Below are 16,886 nucleotides of genomic sequence, written 5' to 3'. Positions count from 1 at the left end.
TTCCTGCATAGTCGCTCCGGTGACTGGTTCTATATGACTGACAGGTTAACATATTTTGTGCTAGAGGTTGCGGAGTAGCCGAGCTCTGGCTGCATGTTACGCTACTTTTTGGACTAATTGTCGCTTTATTCTATTCTGCATCATGAAGCTGTAAATAGGAAACCACGTGCCAATAAACAAGCCTGTGTATCATGCTAACTTGGCGTTAATAACTTTGAAGTACCTCTTGAGGAGTATTGTTAGTGAAACATAGCCTGAAAATCAAAAGCACAGATTGAGATACCATAAAATGGAGAGAGATGCTCTTGTTCTTTTTCCTTTTTTTCCCTTTGGTGTTAAGGACTTGCTCCTTTGATTTTGATCTCCGGTGTTAAGGACTGCTTCTTTAAAAACTTGCTCCTGAAAAAAGCAGTCCAACCAAAAGCTCAACCAGAAGCTGGTCTTCGGACGGTGTGTGCTGCGAAACGCGAGTGGAGTTAGTTGTCGTCGGAAAGTTGCCTACCTCATTGTTGTGGTAGAACGCTGAACGAGATGCGGTCAAGGGGAACTACAACGAAGGCTTGATCGATGTAGGTGGAGAAGCACCTTCCGTGTGGTCAGTTTCTTGTCGGAGCTGATGCCCTGCGCTGCAAGACTGTAGGACACTGTCCCACAGTCCGTCATATGGGTGAGGGATTCAGGAGATATACCTGATGCGTCTTTTGAGGTCAGGTTGGAGAACATACTCTAGGACCTCAAAGGTAAATTCCTGGATCCATATGTTGTTCAACGCCAGGGCAGCTTCGAATTTCGACAACCAAGTGTCGACACAGGCAGCGCGAAACGAGGGCTTCGGCGGGTTGAACTGCGGCTGCCAGGCTTGGGCTGTTTGGAACATGACTGTTTGGAACTGTAGCTCGGTGGCAGCGACGAAGCGCTGGTCTCTGATTCTTGCATCCGAGGTCACCAATTGTTGTGGAAGGAGACGTGACGGCTGCTGAGAAGGCCGTGCCGTCATCTCGGTTTTCAGTTAGGACGCGGGCATGGAAGTGGTCACGCCCAAAATGGCTTTGGTCAATTATATTTCTGTAAATATGACTCAGGGTGACGTGCCAACTAGCGTTGTGATGTTTATTCTTTCTCTGCACGGTTGCCAGTAAAGCTTTAGACATCATAGATCATACTATAGTACGCATTTTTTTAATGCGCGCTCGCAGTCGCAAATAAGGGACAAATCGCGCCAGCACAACTTGTAGCCCCTTCTTGTTCTCAGGAAACCTACCGCATGACACCGGTGTACTTGTACTATAGGGAAAGTGGCTTTAAGTGTGGCGTGGCAATGGAAACGGCATATTTTGCCACTATGTTCTACTATTCATATTTTTTTAGCAATCCTCAAACGTTGTTTCATATTGTGGTGAAGTGTTAGTGCAAAATAAAGAGTAGAAGTTGAAAAAAAAAAAAAAACTTCACTATTATGCTGTCATAAAAAACTATAAGGAAAAATATAAGGGCTTCAGTAAATGCTAATGTTGAAGTGTCCCCTGGCTCAGTGCCGCTACTTTGATGACATTGTAAGAAGGAGGAATTAGGGCCCCAAGATAGTCACTAACCTTTGATTTCACTTTGAAAAATAAAACTAGTCCAGTTGTACCAATTCCATTCTAAGTTCCTTTTTCTTAATCTTGAGCTCGATGTTTGAGCTCTGTTTAGATAGCTTTCATTTTTTTGTGCAGTTGCTGTTGTTCATCGCTGCATAGTTTCACAACAAGTGAAGAAAAAACTACTTTTTGTTGCACTTGTATTTTAAAACATTTGCGAGGTTTGTGAAGCTGTCCCTATTTGTCTACAGATTTGTCAAACAGAATTTTAATATGATCTTTTTGTAAAAATTGTTGGTGGGATAGAATGTACGGGACATTTCAAACATATTTTTTTGCTTATCTGTATATTCAAAAATAAACCAATAAATATACGGCATAGAATTTTAGCCCTTGAGTATACACCTGTATAAAGATCTTTCTAATTAATTAAATAATGCCGGAACTGCAGTGAGAATCTATGAAATTTTCGGGGCAAAGCTCCTTAGGCTGTGGATCGTTCCCTCCTCTGTATTTAGTATGTCGCCACCTCTAAATTATGACTTGCTCAATAGATGGCGTTGTGTATATGTCCTTGGGAATAATATAACAAGATGGTGTTAGTGGTTTTCACAGCATATCCACGAGTGAATGATGATGAGCAGGGCGAACCACCCGTCTGTCAGTTCGTGCATCTATCCATCCATCTGTCTGTTCGTCTGTGCTTCCGTCTGTTTTTCTGTCTATCCGTCCGTGCTTCCATCTGTCCGTCTGCCTGTCCATCCGTGCCTCTGTTTGTGCCTCTATTCGTCCATTTATCTGTGTGTCCATCCATCTATGCTGTCGTTCATTTGTGCTTCTGTCCGTGCATCTCTCCATGCGCCAGTCAGTTCGTCCGTGCCTCTGTCCGACCGTTCGGACAGAGGCACGGACGGATGGACACAGGCGGATAGACACAGGCAGATGCACAGGCGGATAGACACATAGTCAGATGAACGCTTTGCCCCACTCATCATCATTTACTCCATGGATATGCTGTAATTTTTTTTAGTTTGAAAACAACAGATAGCGTAAAAGCTGTTCTAGTTTTAATATCCTCTGCAAGTAGTTCCCCTTGCAGCCTAGAGCTTTAGGGCCTCCTTTTGTATATTATTTCTGTGTATTATTTTTCTCGAATAAATAAAATCATTTCCTGTCAAATTCTGTCATTTTACTTCCATTAGCAACAAAAATATTTTTCATTGCCATGTCTCTCTTAAGGGGGCCGTGCAACAGCTTTCCAACTAACAATCAAATGGCTTCATTAAAGAAGTTATTGCCTCACAAATCAACAAGCCGAATAATTTTAGAATCCATCAAGGACAAGTGGAGTTCAAAATTTTCTGCACGCTGTAATTGCTTTCTATCATGTTTCTTTCAATGCAAATGCTTGAATCTAAGCAGCGAAACAGGACACGGGAGAAAGAAGTTGCATCCCATGCATGTCATGACCTCGAGGACTTAGAATTTTCTTTTTTTCGAATGTGCGGCTTACTTTCAGGGTGATTACAAGGGGGGAATGGGGCAATATTTTATGGCGGCCGCTGAAATGATGTAGCTGGTGGTGCTCCAATCAGTCAATGGTCGTGAATTTAGGCATATGGTGCGGTCATTGGATATATGGCATCATTTGTAAAAAAAAGAGGGAAGGATTCTTTGCTGACTAAAAATTTATTGCAAATTCCAGGTGACGTGCTGCATTAATGTATTTACTCGCATAATAGGCTCACTTTTCTTTTTCAAAGAATCCGGCTCAAAATTAGGGGTGCACCAATTACGCGGGGTGAAAATTTCGAAAATTCATCAACCTGGTTCTCGCTCTCTAAATCTCCACATTTGTGAAGTAAAAGGTGACTTTATCATTTACCAATTAATTCAGCATAAAACAAACATACCTATGTACTTTTTAATGAACAAGCGAGAGTCATCAACTGCACACACGAATGTAAAATTTATTTACACAAAAGTCGTAGGTGTTCTGCCTTTTCCCTATTCGAAGTCTGAGTTGGAGAGCACACATTCATCTTCGCTGAGTGAGATTTGTTTTCGGTGTCCGAATCATTCGCACCCCACAACAAGTCATCCTCACTCGCATCCAGTGCATTCGAGATACCCTTCTTCTTGAAGCTTTTCCTTACGACTTCGTCGGAGATCGCCTGCCAACCTTTAATGATCTAAGCGCACGGCATTTCCACAGGTGGCCTCTTACCACCTGGAGTCAGCCGATGTTGTCCTCCAGCCATCCAGGTGGTGTACAGTCATCGAACATTGTCCTTGAAAGGCTTATTCAAGGACAAGTCGAAAGGCTGCAGTATCGATGTGAGTCCGCCAGGAATCACTGCCAGATCTCTGCGCAGTTTCTTAAGCTAATCTCGTACGCAGCCAACTACGTGCCCATTAAAACTGTCCAGGAAAAGCGTGGACGGGAACAACAGACCACCCGGCCGCCGATCCCAGACGGTTTTCACCCAATCCACCATGAGTGCTGTGCTCATCTAGCCTTTTTCCTGGACTCTGACGTAGATGCCTTGAAGGAAATTTGTCTTTGGGAGCATCTTACATTTAAAATGTAAGGCGGTAGCTTGCATACAACTGCTGTCACCACCAGCGCTATGGGGCATCGTTGTTTATCAGCGCCAGACGTTCTGACAATGACGCTCCGTGCACTTTTCTTCTCCACTGTCGTGTTTCATGGCATATCAAAGCAAAGAGGCGTCTGACCAGCATTGCCGATCTTGTCCACCACTTTGTCCTCGTATATTGGGGCAAGCGCTCGCACAAGGTAGTCTGCCTTTGCAATGTGAGGTCATGGCGCTGCATGAAACGAGTTGTCCATCCAGAGCTGGCTTTGAACTTTTTTGCTTTGATGCGCTGCGCTCGGGTTATTCTGTGGGCCTCAGTCTGCGGGCCTCAGTCTGCACAATATTCAATGACACAGCACAGCCGTCTTGTCGTAGCTCCTGTATATCCCAGACCAATTGCTCTTCGACGTTCGGATACCTGCCGGTCTTAGCACCGCGAAAGCCGGTCGTGTCTTCTTCATCGCCTCAAGTTTTTCTTCTTGATCTCTCCAGTACCGAGTACTGGTTTCTCTAACACCGAAATGCCTGCTTGCAGCCCGGTTGCCGTGCTTCAGCGCGTACTGCACTGCCTTCAGTTTAAATCTGGCTGTGTAGCTGGCGTATTTCCCCATGGTGGAACCAATGTTGAATACACTACCACAACATATGCACACCACTTGCAAAATGGTGTTTCTTTCTTTTTCTCTGATGGTGGTGATGGCGATCGAGCCCCCGGCATTGTACACATGACCTCCAAGGAGCGCGGCAACTTGGGGGGTATCAGTAATTGAAGGAACAGTTTTCTTTTTTTGCTCATGGACGCTTTTTTTTCTCAAGTTTTATTTCGACAAACACGTTTGTTAGTTCGTTGCACTTCAAATTATTTTATTTGCTTGTCGATTTGCCTTATTTTTTACCTCAGGGTATAGGGACCACGTTCCAACTGTACCACTGGGGGGTTGAATCGTTTCTGATCACGGTCAAGTTCGGGGTGTGCCTATTATGCACGAAATTAAAGAAAACGAATTTTCCGTGGACAAACTGGTGTGCCTATGCGAGTGTGCTGATTATGTGAGTAAATATAGTGTAATGTTTTGCTCGCATGTTCCTGGGAGCCTCAATTACGAAACAGCAGTATTTTCTGACAATGCTGGAAAAGTGTGGCAGGGCCTTTTTAAGAAGTGTTCCGCATGCAGTAGAGCAAGACTAGACAACCGCGTTTTTTTTTCTTGTTTTTTTTCTCGGTCAGCATGCGATGGGCGACTGCACATGGCCTTGCTCGTTTCGCTATTTTGTTGGCAGGCTATCAGGATTGTTTGTGACTGTTAGTAACATAGCAGCCTGGATGTTGAGCTAAAAGCAGCAAAGGCTGCCTCGACATTCAAAAACTTGTATTAACTGAGTTTGTGCTTTGGGAAAATTTGATTAAGATGGCCTTAAAATGCATTCAATACTTTGCCTGTGAAACAAAATTTATCATTTGTTTGGGTTGACTGAAAGTTTCTAGAACGAGAGCTTGAATCATTGAGAGTGTGCCGTTTGTTTAGCAGAGACGCCATACTTTCTGTTATGCAGGCTGTAGTTGTAACTGTTGCGGGATCTGTGATCATGTGCCTTGCAGGGTGCCTGCCATGTATGAATGGAAAAGAAATCAATTGACAATAATTTCTGTTATAGAAAAGTTCTCTACAAGCATGCGTTAATAAAAAAAAGGAGGTCGCTGCATAGTGACCACAAACTTTGCGTGAAGTCGATGCACTATTTCGTTAAGTATCTCTTATTGAAAGCATACCGGTCTTTTCCAATTTACTTTCTCCCAATTCTTTCTCAGTTAATAAACTAAAAAAATTTTTTTTCAGGACGTGAGTGCTGACATTAAAGTGGAATGGACTAGCCCTCAAACTTTGCCAGCTTTCGTGAGTCAAGCATTTTTACAACTTTGTTCTTGTTACTCAGATAGTTGTGTAATATACTATTAGACGTTTTCAACAGGAACGCAATGTGACGTATCCTGAACTTTGAGCTAAAAACGTGGGCAAGTAAAATTGACCCTCCAGTTTAAGGGTGAAAAGGCCACGGTTAAACCCAGCAATGAAATCTCTTATCAAAAAAGACTCAATTAGACTATTTAGACTCATGTAGGGACCTAGTGCCTTTGTGTTGGGTTTTTGAATATTGTTTCTTAGCTTACATGTGTTTTGTACATTTTTTTAAGAGTGCCATGCTTGTGCTTTTTAAAGGTGTTGTGTTGTTAATAGAGTCTTGTCTCAGTTCATTATCTTCAACCCTCTGAATACGTGACAATTGGTGAACCTCACATATATGAAAATATGCCAGAAAAGGGATAGGACTCTTTGAGACAATTCAATATTTAGTGAGTGAAGAGTGTAAGCTAAAATACACTGTGTGTGCTTATTGTTACCCATCTTTTTTTGTATATTTGTGTATTTTCTAGTGTGCTGTGCTTTTCTTACACAAATGTTTTCTTTTGACACCCTGAGTCTTCACTGAGTCCATTGCACGTGACCGCTCATAATTCGTGACAGTAGTACCAAACATAAGGCTAGTGTACGCACCCATTGGCTTAAGCCATCGAGTTTGCATGCATTGCAACTGCAAATGAAACAGGAAAAAGACAGTGTATAAATACTACTTGTATAGTTTATAATGAATGCTTCGTGTCATCTACCCACATCTTTGCATGGTAGCAGATATACATTTTTTTCTGCTCAATACCTGCAGCTGTTTCAGCCATTGAAATTGAAAACAAGCAAGGAAACGTTAAGGAAATTTGCATGACAGGCATTGCCATGTCATCAGATAAGAAGGCGCCGATGGAATCGGTGCTGTAAAAGGTCCATACTGTAAGACCAGATAAATGGAGCAATCATAATACTCTTTATTAGTTGTATGTAAACAGAGTGTTAACAAAGACTACATTTATTTTTATTGCACATATTAATGTCAAACTTCAATGAATATTAAGACTATTTCTTTCAATCTGTTTTATTCAATACATAAGATTCTTTCCCAGTCCAGCCAAGAAAGTTTTTAAAATATCTTTTTTAGGACTTGAATGTTGACATCAGGATAGAGCCAAGTGGCCCTACAGCTACACCACCTCCAGTAAGTGGAGCACATTTTTTTTTCAATTTGATATCTCTAATTCTTAGGGAATAACAAGACCAACTTACTTTAATACCCCCAGGATCAAATGGCATTGAAGATTGAAGAAGAAAGTGGATAAAATGCATGAAGTATGCAGAATGAAACAGTGCAGTGAATTCACTACCCACAACATTTCTCCAGACTATGCAAACAATAGTAGTTAATTCATGAAAATAAAATAAACAAATGGGACCAATGAGTACAGATAAAATATTTTCCTGGTTATGCAATGTCAGCTAATGTTTCGTGAGAAAGTTTACAACCAGTGATGATTGTGATGGTTAAAGGAAGGTGTTTCCAATCCTGAGATGCACGGCGAATGAACAGCTGAAAGAAAGACTCAGTGTGACATGATGCTATCCTGACCTTATTACAATGATCAACACGGTTCAAAATGTATAGAGGCTGGAGTTTGAGGTCTTTATTAGGTGTTAGATATGGTGAAAAATTTTATGAAATAGTGGTTGATGGGCCATTTTGCTTTGGTAACAAACAGAAATTGTAATAGATTAGTGTTCATTGAGGTTATACTGACAGTGCGATTGTAGTTAAGATGAACCTAGCAGCATACCTGCCAAGTCTCCCGGATCTCAGTAATGTGAAACCGCGGCAGATACGAATTCCTAAATTCCCCAGCCAAATTTTACAATGTTCATTGGGCCTCAATTGAAACGTTTCGAACACATTTCTTAATCGCAGTGGGTGGTGCGAACTTTAGTACGGAAACCATCGAACGAAGGCCGAGAGCAGCGTACTCAAAGCTTCGGAAGTACGTGTGCGACCGGTGCACTACAGTGCTTGTGATTGTCGTTTCCACAACCGCTGCGGACAAAACCGCGGTCGCTCTTGACACGATCATGTATGACGACGACGTAACTGAGAGAACCCCTAAAGTGTGCACTCAACCAGTCAAAGCAACGCTGTTTTCTGCAAACTCTGCGGACAAACCTGCGGCAGATGCTATCGTAGATGGCATAAAACGACTTAGTTTTGAAGGCGGATGCGCAGCCAAGCGCATGGTGATTGTAAAATGAACTACCATTTGCCACAACCGCCGTGCACAAAACCGCGGTCGCGGCGACACGATAGCAATCTACGAGCTCCGAGGGCACGCAGCGGTAGGTTAAAGGCAGTATATACGTAAAAATAAAAAAAGTTACAGCTTCCCCGCTAGGGCGAAGTAATAACTGCGACAGCAACAACTTGGAATGTAACCCTGAGAATGGCAAGCAGATCAAAACATGCAGTGCGCTGCTCACACACAAATGATGCACGAAAATGATACTCGCAGGACGATAGCGAACTAACAACGTTTACCGCTCGGCACGTAACACACTGTTCAATCAAAAATTATGCACGATACATATTCACAGGTACAGATGAGTACAAACCAATAAGTGTCTCAGTTGTTATACCTCGCTGTGTATGAAAAGCGCGCTGTTTTCACAAAAGGGGCCTGTGGAGCGACCGAAGTGACCTTTGTGGGCCCGGCAACTAACGTTTTCATTTCAGTGAAAGCGGAAGGCACACGATTCCCCCACCAAAGGATAAGTATGCGCGCACAGGCATCCGTTCATGGGCAAAGTACATGTGAGAGATAAGCACTCATCGGCGCATCGCGACGAATTCGGCGCAGAGTGCGGGCGGCTTTCTTTTTTTAGTGTTCATATATATAGATACGTATACATATTGACGCCCGTATGTGCCAGTGGCGGTGACAATGAAGCAGCGCGAGTGTCCTTGGCCGAGAGCAGAGATGAAGAAGACGTTGCAGTCTTTGTCCTGTGATCGATAAAGCGTATTTTTTCGAGGTTCTTTGTGTGCTCGTCAATCCCACGTCGTCACACTGGTGAAGGTGCTGGGCAGTCTTCATGCTTGGCACCCTTTCGCGGACCCGACATTCGAGCCCGGAATCGCTACCACGCTTCGACACACCAGTCCACCGTTTCAGTCGCCGTCTGCTAGGCCTGGCTCCTGAGCTCAATCCCTTGCGAGAAACCGCCAGCAATCGCTCCTTCAACCACCATGGCCACTGCAGCTCCAGTGCACATGACACTACAGAATCCCATGATTCCAGATTGTTTTCATGGTGAGACTTATGAAGACGCCCAAGACTGGCTGGACCAGTTCGAACGCAGTGCGAAGTACGACCAGTGGGCCACCCTAGAAGACAAGCTCGCGAATGTGTACTTTTACCTGAAGGACAACGCCCAGACGTGGTACATCAACAGGGAAAGAAGCTTGGCTACGTGGGACGACTTCCGCAACCAGCTGGTCGACACATTTACCAGTCTCGACAGAAAGGAAAATGCGCAACGCCTTTTGGAAGTTCGATTTCAAAAAACAAATGAGAGCGTTGCTATGTTCGCCGAGGACATGACCCGTCTTTTCGGCAGGGCAGATCCCGAGATGTCAGAAGACAGGAAGTTGTGATATTTAAAGCGAGGCGTGAAGGAGCAACTGTTTGCTGGGCTTGTGAGAAATCCACCAACCACAGTAGCTGAGTTCACGAAAGAAGCCACAGGTATTGAACGGGCCTTACAGCAACGGTACCGCCTGCAGAACCCGGTCAACTTTCGAATGAGTAGTCCTGTTACGGCTACGGCAAGCCTCTCCGACAATGACAGGCTTCTGCGGGAAATCATGCGGGAAATTTTGAGGCAGGAGCTTCGGCAGCTTTGTTTAATTCCAGTAACCGAACCGATGCCGGCACTGTCTTTTGTCGCTGATGTTGTCCGGGATGAGGTCTGTCAGGCTCTCTCTTCATGCGGCTATGGTGATGTGCGACGGCATCTTACTTATGCTGATGCAGTCCGACGTTCCGTCGTTGTGCCTTCGGCACAGCGAACACCAATGACTGGACCACCACTAAACCTGCAAACACAGCCACTCTCAGCACCGACCACTTTCGCAATCTCAATGATTCCTCCGACAAGACGAATGCCGTATAGCCAACATGCCCCACAACGTGGCCCAATAGTGAGTCTCCACTTGCCTACCAGCGCCAGAAAACCGATTTGTGGCATACCACTGACCGGTCGAACGGTATGGTTTCATTGTGGCAAAGCTGGGCACTTCTACAGAGTTTGCCGTTATAGCGACGCTCAGTACTCGAGATTTCCTCGCTACCCTGATTATATTGCGTACGATGATCGACGCATGTACAACGACGCTCCTGTGAACACGCCGCCGCAGAATCCAGTAATGCCCAGATCACGTTCTCCATTTCCTGCGCGGCCCAGTTCACCTAATCGTCGCAGTTTTGCCGACGTCACCAGGAGCAGGTCCCCTAGCCCGCGACGAGGAAACTAGACGCAGCGACCTCGGGGGGTGGGGTTGCCAATAATCGAAATTCCAAACAGCCCTCATTGCAGACAAATGACAGCTCGAAGCCATCGATACCGAAGAAGATGACAGCAACGACTAATTCGACGGCGGCGTGTTCCTGTGAACACGCCGCCGCAGAATCCAGTAATGCCCAGATCACGTTCTCCATCTCCTGCGCGGCCCAGTTCACCTAATCGTCGCAGTTTTGCCGACGTCACCAGGGGCAGGTCCCCTAGCCCGCGACGGGGAAACTAGACGCAGCGACCTTGGGGGGTGGGGTTGCCAATAATCGAAATTCCGAACAGCCCTCATTGCAGACAAATGACAGCTCGAAGCCATCGATACCGAAGAAGATGACAGCAACGACTAATTCGACGAATGAGACAATTGCCGACGTAACCGACATTATCAGTGCTGACCTTGTCGTTCACATTGATGGCCACCAATTGACGGCTCTTATGGACACTGGCTCCCACTTTTCTATAATAAGCCTACAGCTAGCCGAAAGACTAAGGAAGGTGAAAATGCCATGGCATGGACCCAATATAAGAACCGCAGAAGGTCAGTTGATGACACCGGTTGGAAAGTGCATGGCCCGAATTTTCATCGCTGGTTCCGCCTTTGTCGCCACCCTCGTCATTCTTCACGGGTGCTGTAAACAGCTCATATTGGGAATGGATTTCTTGCACGAATACGGGGCTGTGATTGACCTCTGCGACAGAAGCGTAACGTTCGCTATAAGCTCGCACACTGCTACTGATGAAAAACACCAGCCACCTCGTTTCCGTATTGCTGATGACGACGTCATACATCCGCCACGAAGTTGCTCCCTCGTATCCATGCACTGCGACATCTTACAAAACGGCACTGGCATTGCTGAAAACATCAAGGGGCTCGTATTCACTAGCGGCATTTCTATTGCCAGGGCTGTCGTCACTGTTATTCACGGATGCACTGAACTCTTGTTGACAAATTTCAGCAGAGAACGCCGACACATAGTTAAAGGCACGCTTATTGCCTACTTCGACGAACTCGCTCAAGTAGAAGATTGTCATTTAGTGGAGGAAGCAGCAGCGTCTACTATCACTACACTGACATATGTCGACGATAGTCCAACGTTATCTCCCTTTGAGCGAGACCGCCTTCTCACGCTGATCAACAAGTTCCATGGCTGCTTCTCATCCACATCAAGAATTCGTCAAATGGCCCCAACGAAACACCGCATCATCACGGATTCCGACGCCAGACCGATCCGGCAAAATCCTTATCACATCGCCCCGAAAGAGTGTGAAGCAATTCAAACACAGGTGAAAACGATGCTGGACGATGGTATTATTTGGCCATCTAACAGTCCTTGGGCATCACCAGTAGTACTCGTCAAAAAAAAGGACGGCAGCTTGCGTTTCTGCGTCGACTATTAGAAGCTAAATCAGATCACAAAGAAAGACGTCTATCCTCTGCCGCGTATTGATGATTCATTGGATAGACTACGAAATGCACGCTACTTTTCGTTCATGGACTTGAAAAGCGGCTACTGGCAAATTGAAGTTGATAAGAGAGATCGCGAAAAGACCGCCTTTGTTACGTCCGATGGACTTTATGAATTTCAGGTTCTTCCTTTCGGTTTGTGTTGGGCGCCAGCAACATTCCAGCGTCTGATGGACACGGTTCTCTCGGGACTTAAGTGGCAAACCTGCATGGTGTACCTCGACGATGTGATTGTCTTTTCGGCGACTTTGGAGGAACACCTATGAAGGCTTGAAGCAGTTTTTGAAGCAATACGCTTGGCCGGTCTTACTCTAAAACCCGAAAAGTGCCACTTCGGCTTCCACGAACTTCAATTCCTCGGTCACGTGGTGAGCAGCCAAGGGATCCGACCCAACCCGGATAAAATTGCCGCCATTGCGAATTTCACGACGCCATCAGACAAAAAATTAGTGCGACGTTTTTTGGGACTCAGTGCCTATTACCGGTGGTTTATTGCCAGTTTTTCGCGCATCGCATGGCCATTGACAGAGCTTACTTGAGAAGATAACCCCTTCACATGGGGCGAAGACCAGCAGCAGGCATTTCACGAGCTTCGTTAGCGCATGCAAACACCGCCCGTACTCGCCCACTTCGATGAAGACGCGCTAACAATACTACATACGGACGCTAGTAATGTGGGTCTTGGAGCAGTGCTCCTACAGATGAAGGACAATATGGAAAAGGTGATCGCCTACGTTAGCAGGACGCTGTCCCGATCAGAAGCTAACTATACTACGACAGGGAAAGAATGTCTTGCAATGGTGTGGGCAGTCCTGAAGTTTCGTCCTTATTTGTACGGCCGCCCATTCACCGTTATTAGCTATCACCACTCGCTCTGTTGGTTAATCAACCTGAAAGATCCATCTGGCCGTCTTGCACGCTGGAGTTTCCGGCTCCAAGAATTCGACTTCACTGTTACCTACAAGTCGGGAAAACGACACACCAATGCCGACTGTCTTTCTCGATCTCCTGTTGGGACGGCATCGCCGGATGACGACGACGACACGGCCTTTTTGGAAATTGTGGACACTGCCGCTTTTTCTCAAAAGCAGCGCGATGACCCTGAACTACTACCACTCATCAATTACCTACAAGGGCGAACGAATAGCGTGCCAAAGTTATTTTCGAGAGGGCTGCCGTCGTACTGCTGCGGAATGACGTTCTTTATGAGAAGAACTTTTCACCCACCGGCAGCAGCTACTTGCTCGTCGTTCCTTCTTCGCTTCGCCGTGAGGTACTGCAAGCATGCCACGACGAACCTACCGCTGGTCATTTGGGTTACGCAAGAACATTGGCGAGGATAAGGCAAAACTATTACTGGCCAAGACTTGCCGGAGTTGTCAAAACTTACGTGCAGGCATGTCTAGATTGCCAGCATCGCAAACCACCATCCATCAAACCAGCCGGCCTGCTGCAGCCTGTCCGAGTGCCGGTGACACCGTTCGCACAAATTGGCATGGATTTTCTGGGCCCCTTCCCGAAGTCTGCCACTGGAAACAGGTGGATAATTGTCGCCAGAGATTACCTCACTCGATACGCGGAGACAGGCGCTCTGCCACTCGCAACGGCAGCTGAAGCGGTGCAATTTTTCATCGAAGCAATCGTTTTAAGACACGGTGCTCCCGCTACAGTCATCACCGACAGAGGTACTGTGTTCATGGCCCAGCTTTTAGACACCGTTTTCCGACTAAGTGGTACAGCTCACAGGAAAACAATGGCTTATAATCCCCAGACCAACGGGCTCACCGAACGTCTCAACAAGACACTAGCTGACATGATAAGCATGTACGTAGATGTAGAGCACAAGAACTGGGACAACATATTGCCCTACGTCACGTTCGCGTACAACTAGGCTCGTCAGGAGACCACTCAGAAGACACCCTTCAGTCTCCTTTACGGACGCGAAGTCACGACAACATCAGACGCGATGCTCACTCATGAAAATGATGGTAATGAGACAGACGCCGAACAGTTTACCCAGCGAGCAGAGGAAGCCAGACAACTTGCCCAGTTGCGAATAACCAAACAACAAGACGACACCAAACATTACAACCTCCGGCACAGAACTGTCACATACAATGTGGCGACAAAGTGTGAATCTGGACACCTATTCGTCAGCGTGGGCTCTCCGAAAAGCTGTTGTGAAGGTACTTCGGACCCTACTAGGTTCTGCGACGCATCAGTGACGTCAACTATGAGGTTGTTCCGGACGGCATTTAGTGTTCAATGCGCCGCAGACATTCATCAGAGATTGTCCACCTGCTTCCAATGAAGCCTTACTTTCAGTGCCTAACGGTGCAGTTTTGATTTTACCTTGCTTTTGGAAGGTTTAACATCAGGGCGATGTTTTTTTAAAGGGGGAATAATGACGCGCGTATGTGCCAGTGGCGGTGACAACCAAGCAGCGCGAGTGTCCTTGGCCAAGAGCAGAGACGAAGAAGACGTTGCAGTCTTTGTCCTGTGATCGATAAAGCGTACTTGTTCGAGGTTCTTTGTGTGCTGGTCGATCCCACGTCGTCACAATATACAATGAAGGACGGCGACAGTGGCGATGGGAAAAAAACAGCCTGGGCTGTTCATATAATTTCTATCGCAATAAAAAGGAGCCAGACGCGTTTCAGCATTGCTGTCAAAAGAATCTAGCAGTGAGCAAAGCTTTGACCCGCGCTTTTGTGGCAGCCAGCTGCGCCGTTCCGTTCGTTCATGTGTGTCCCAGGAAGACACACGCGAGTTGTTTTGACTGAAATATATTCTGCTAGTTGTGTTGATCCTTTGAGACTCTTTGAGTGAAAATTTCTACTCTCGTGTGTTCGGCCACTCCTAGCCACTATAAGGCTGCAACGCTGATGTTGGTGCTTGCGATTGAGACTCCCTCCCACCCCCTTTTGTTTTTTGCGATGTTTTTGTTTGTTTGTTTGTTCTTGGCTTTCTTTAATGCCCATCCCTGTTGTGGAAATCTCCCGGATTGAGAATCCTTGAACTTGGCAGGTATGCTATCAGAATTATTTTGTACTAGTTTAACAGAAGTAATGAGGTCAGCATGACAGGGATTCCAAAAGGGAGACGCATACATGAAGCTTGGAGTATATGAGAGACTTATATAGAGTATTAGTTTTAAGGAAGAGGGTGCTTTAGAAATGTTACATCATGATTTGCTGAGCTTGTGATTAGCATTGTTGATGACGTACTCTACACGAGTTGTTAAACGTAAGTTATTTGTGATGTGCATGCCAAGATATTTATAGAAGATGACAGAATGTAAGGAAAACAGAACCAACCTATTTGTGAACTCATTTCAGTGGTCCCACTCCTGCACCAACTGCAGCAAAGTGCGCCAAATCAGGTTTACTGCGTCATATCAACGAAAATTGCACCTAACTGCACCAAAGTCTGGTTTGAGAGCGTCTATCACCAGGAATAGCCACGCTGGCGCGTCAGAACTTGTGCATCTTATTCAAAGTCACAATCGCATGCCTAGAATTATTCCACTGAATTTTCAGAGGTCGCGGGTGCGTTCTAAGTAATCAATGATGCTATGTTAGGGGCCAACGCAACATTTGTTGTGCAAGTCCACTTAACGGTGAAACGTGCTCTCTGCAGGGGCTCGTGACGTCTAGTCGAATCAGTGCGTGAAACTGTGGCAGTGATTTGTCAGTGGACTTCTTGATATTGCGGTCTGATTTCCCGTGCTTTGCATCCACAGAAGAAGACGTTTGACACTTCTCCTTTAATATGATTATTCATGAATTTTCATTCAGAAGTTCATTTTTGTAATTCCTTCCAACAGCACATCCGGGTTTGTAATTGCTATTGCGGTAAAAGCTCCTACAACACCCTGCCATTTTGAACTCGAGATTGCTAGGGTTCAAAATTGTCACTTTTTTTTAATGTCATCTCAATATAAGAGCATGCTGCCTGGTCAAAGCAGTCGGAATTCGGTCAAAGCGTGGCTTTTAATAGAGATCACTGGTGGCCCTGGAGTGAGAAGGCTTAGGTGAAGCGGCTTCGCCTTGTTACAAGTTCGCCTCTCGCTTTCCAAGGTCAATAGCTGACTGGTTAAAAAAATTAAATGATGCGTCATCGTATTCATTGCTTCGTTTTTCTTTTTTTGGGTGGGAGGGGGCGGAAGCTGCGTCGCTTGAAGGGCGTATTTGCGAGCGTGCTATCTCAAAGCCTAGTGAGGCATGCTCATGAACTTTCTGTGCTACTATAACCTCTGTTTTGCATTTAGATAACTGACAGTGCAAAAACCGCTTTGGCAATTGAAGCGATTACTGTCCTTTTTGCCAGCTTTCATCTGAGTTATGGGACATCGTGTCCAAAAGATACTATTCGTTAGTTTCACTTAGGGTTTTAGCAATGAATGCGATATTAATAGTCTGTCCGCATTGAGAGCACAAGATAGAAAGGTATAACAGCTGTTTTTAATGCCTGCCGAATCAGCGCCAGTGGCAATGATCGCACCCAAAGTTAATCGCAATGTCCCCTTCCTACCTTGCGTTCCTTGTTCCTTCTTGCTTTATTAAGATGGGTGGCGCATTCCTCTCTGCTTTAGTAACAATCGATGGCAGGCCTGGCACACGGGGTGATGCTATCGCATCTGCACTATGTGCAAAGGAGGTAGGTCGGCTGTTTTATTGTGCAACTATATCGACAGTCTCGGCTGTTTCTTTAATGTTGCCGCCACCGCGGCCGTTTGCCGTAA

General features: G+C 45.6%; 1 protein-coding gene across 6 annotated transcripts in view; it reads left to right on the top strand.

Annotated features, from left to right (window-relative positions):
- LOC119178673 (uncharacterized) overlaps positions 1-16,886 on the top strand; it is a 135,138-nt gene that overhangs the window by 59,684 nt on the left and 58,568 nt on the right. For 4 of the 6 annotated variants that reach the window (XM_075869478.1, XM_037429907.2, XM_075869492.1 and 1 more), the window contains 2 exons: positions 6,019-6,075; positions 7,229-7,285. In XM_075869478.1, coding sequence (XP_075725593.1) covers positions 6,019-6,075; positions 7,229-7,285 — 114 coding nt within the window. The remainder of the gene's footprint in view (positions 1-6,018; positions 6,076-7,228; positions 7,286-16,886) is intronic. The other 2 variants (XM_075869487.1, XM_075869475.1) reach the window with 1 other exon arrangement.

The sequence above is a fragment of the Rhipicephalus microplus genome, chromosome 1 (genome assembly GCF_043290135.1).
Source record: "Rhipicephalus microplus isolate Deutch F79 chromosome 1, USDA_Rmic, whole genome shotgun sequence".
Taxonomy (NCBI): Eukaryota; Metazoa; Arthropoda; class Arachnida; order Ixodida; family Ixodidae; genus Rhipicephalus; species Rhipicephalus microplus.
The sequence above is the reverse complement of the archived record's forward strand: the minus strand, read 5'-3'. Positions and strand labels throughout refer to the sequence as shown.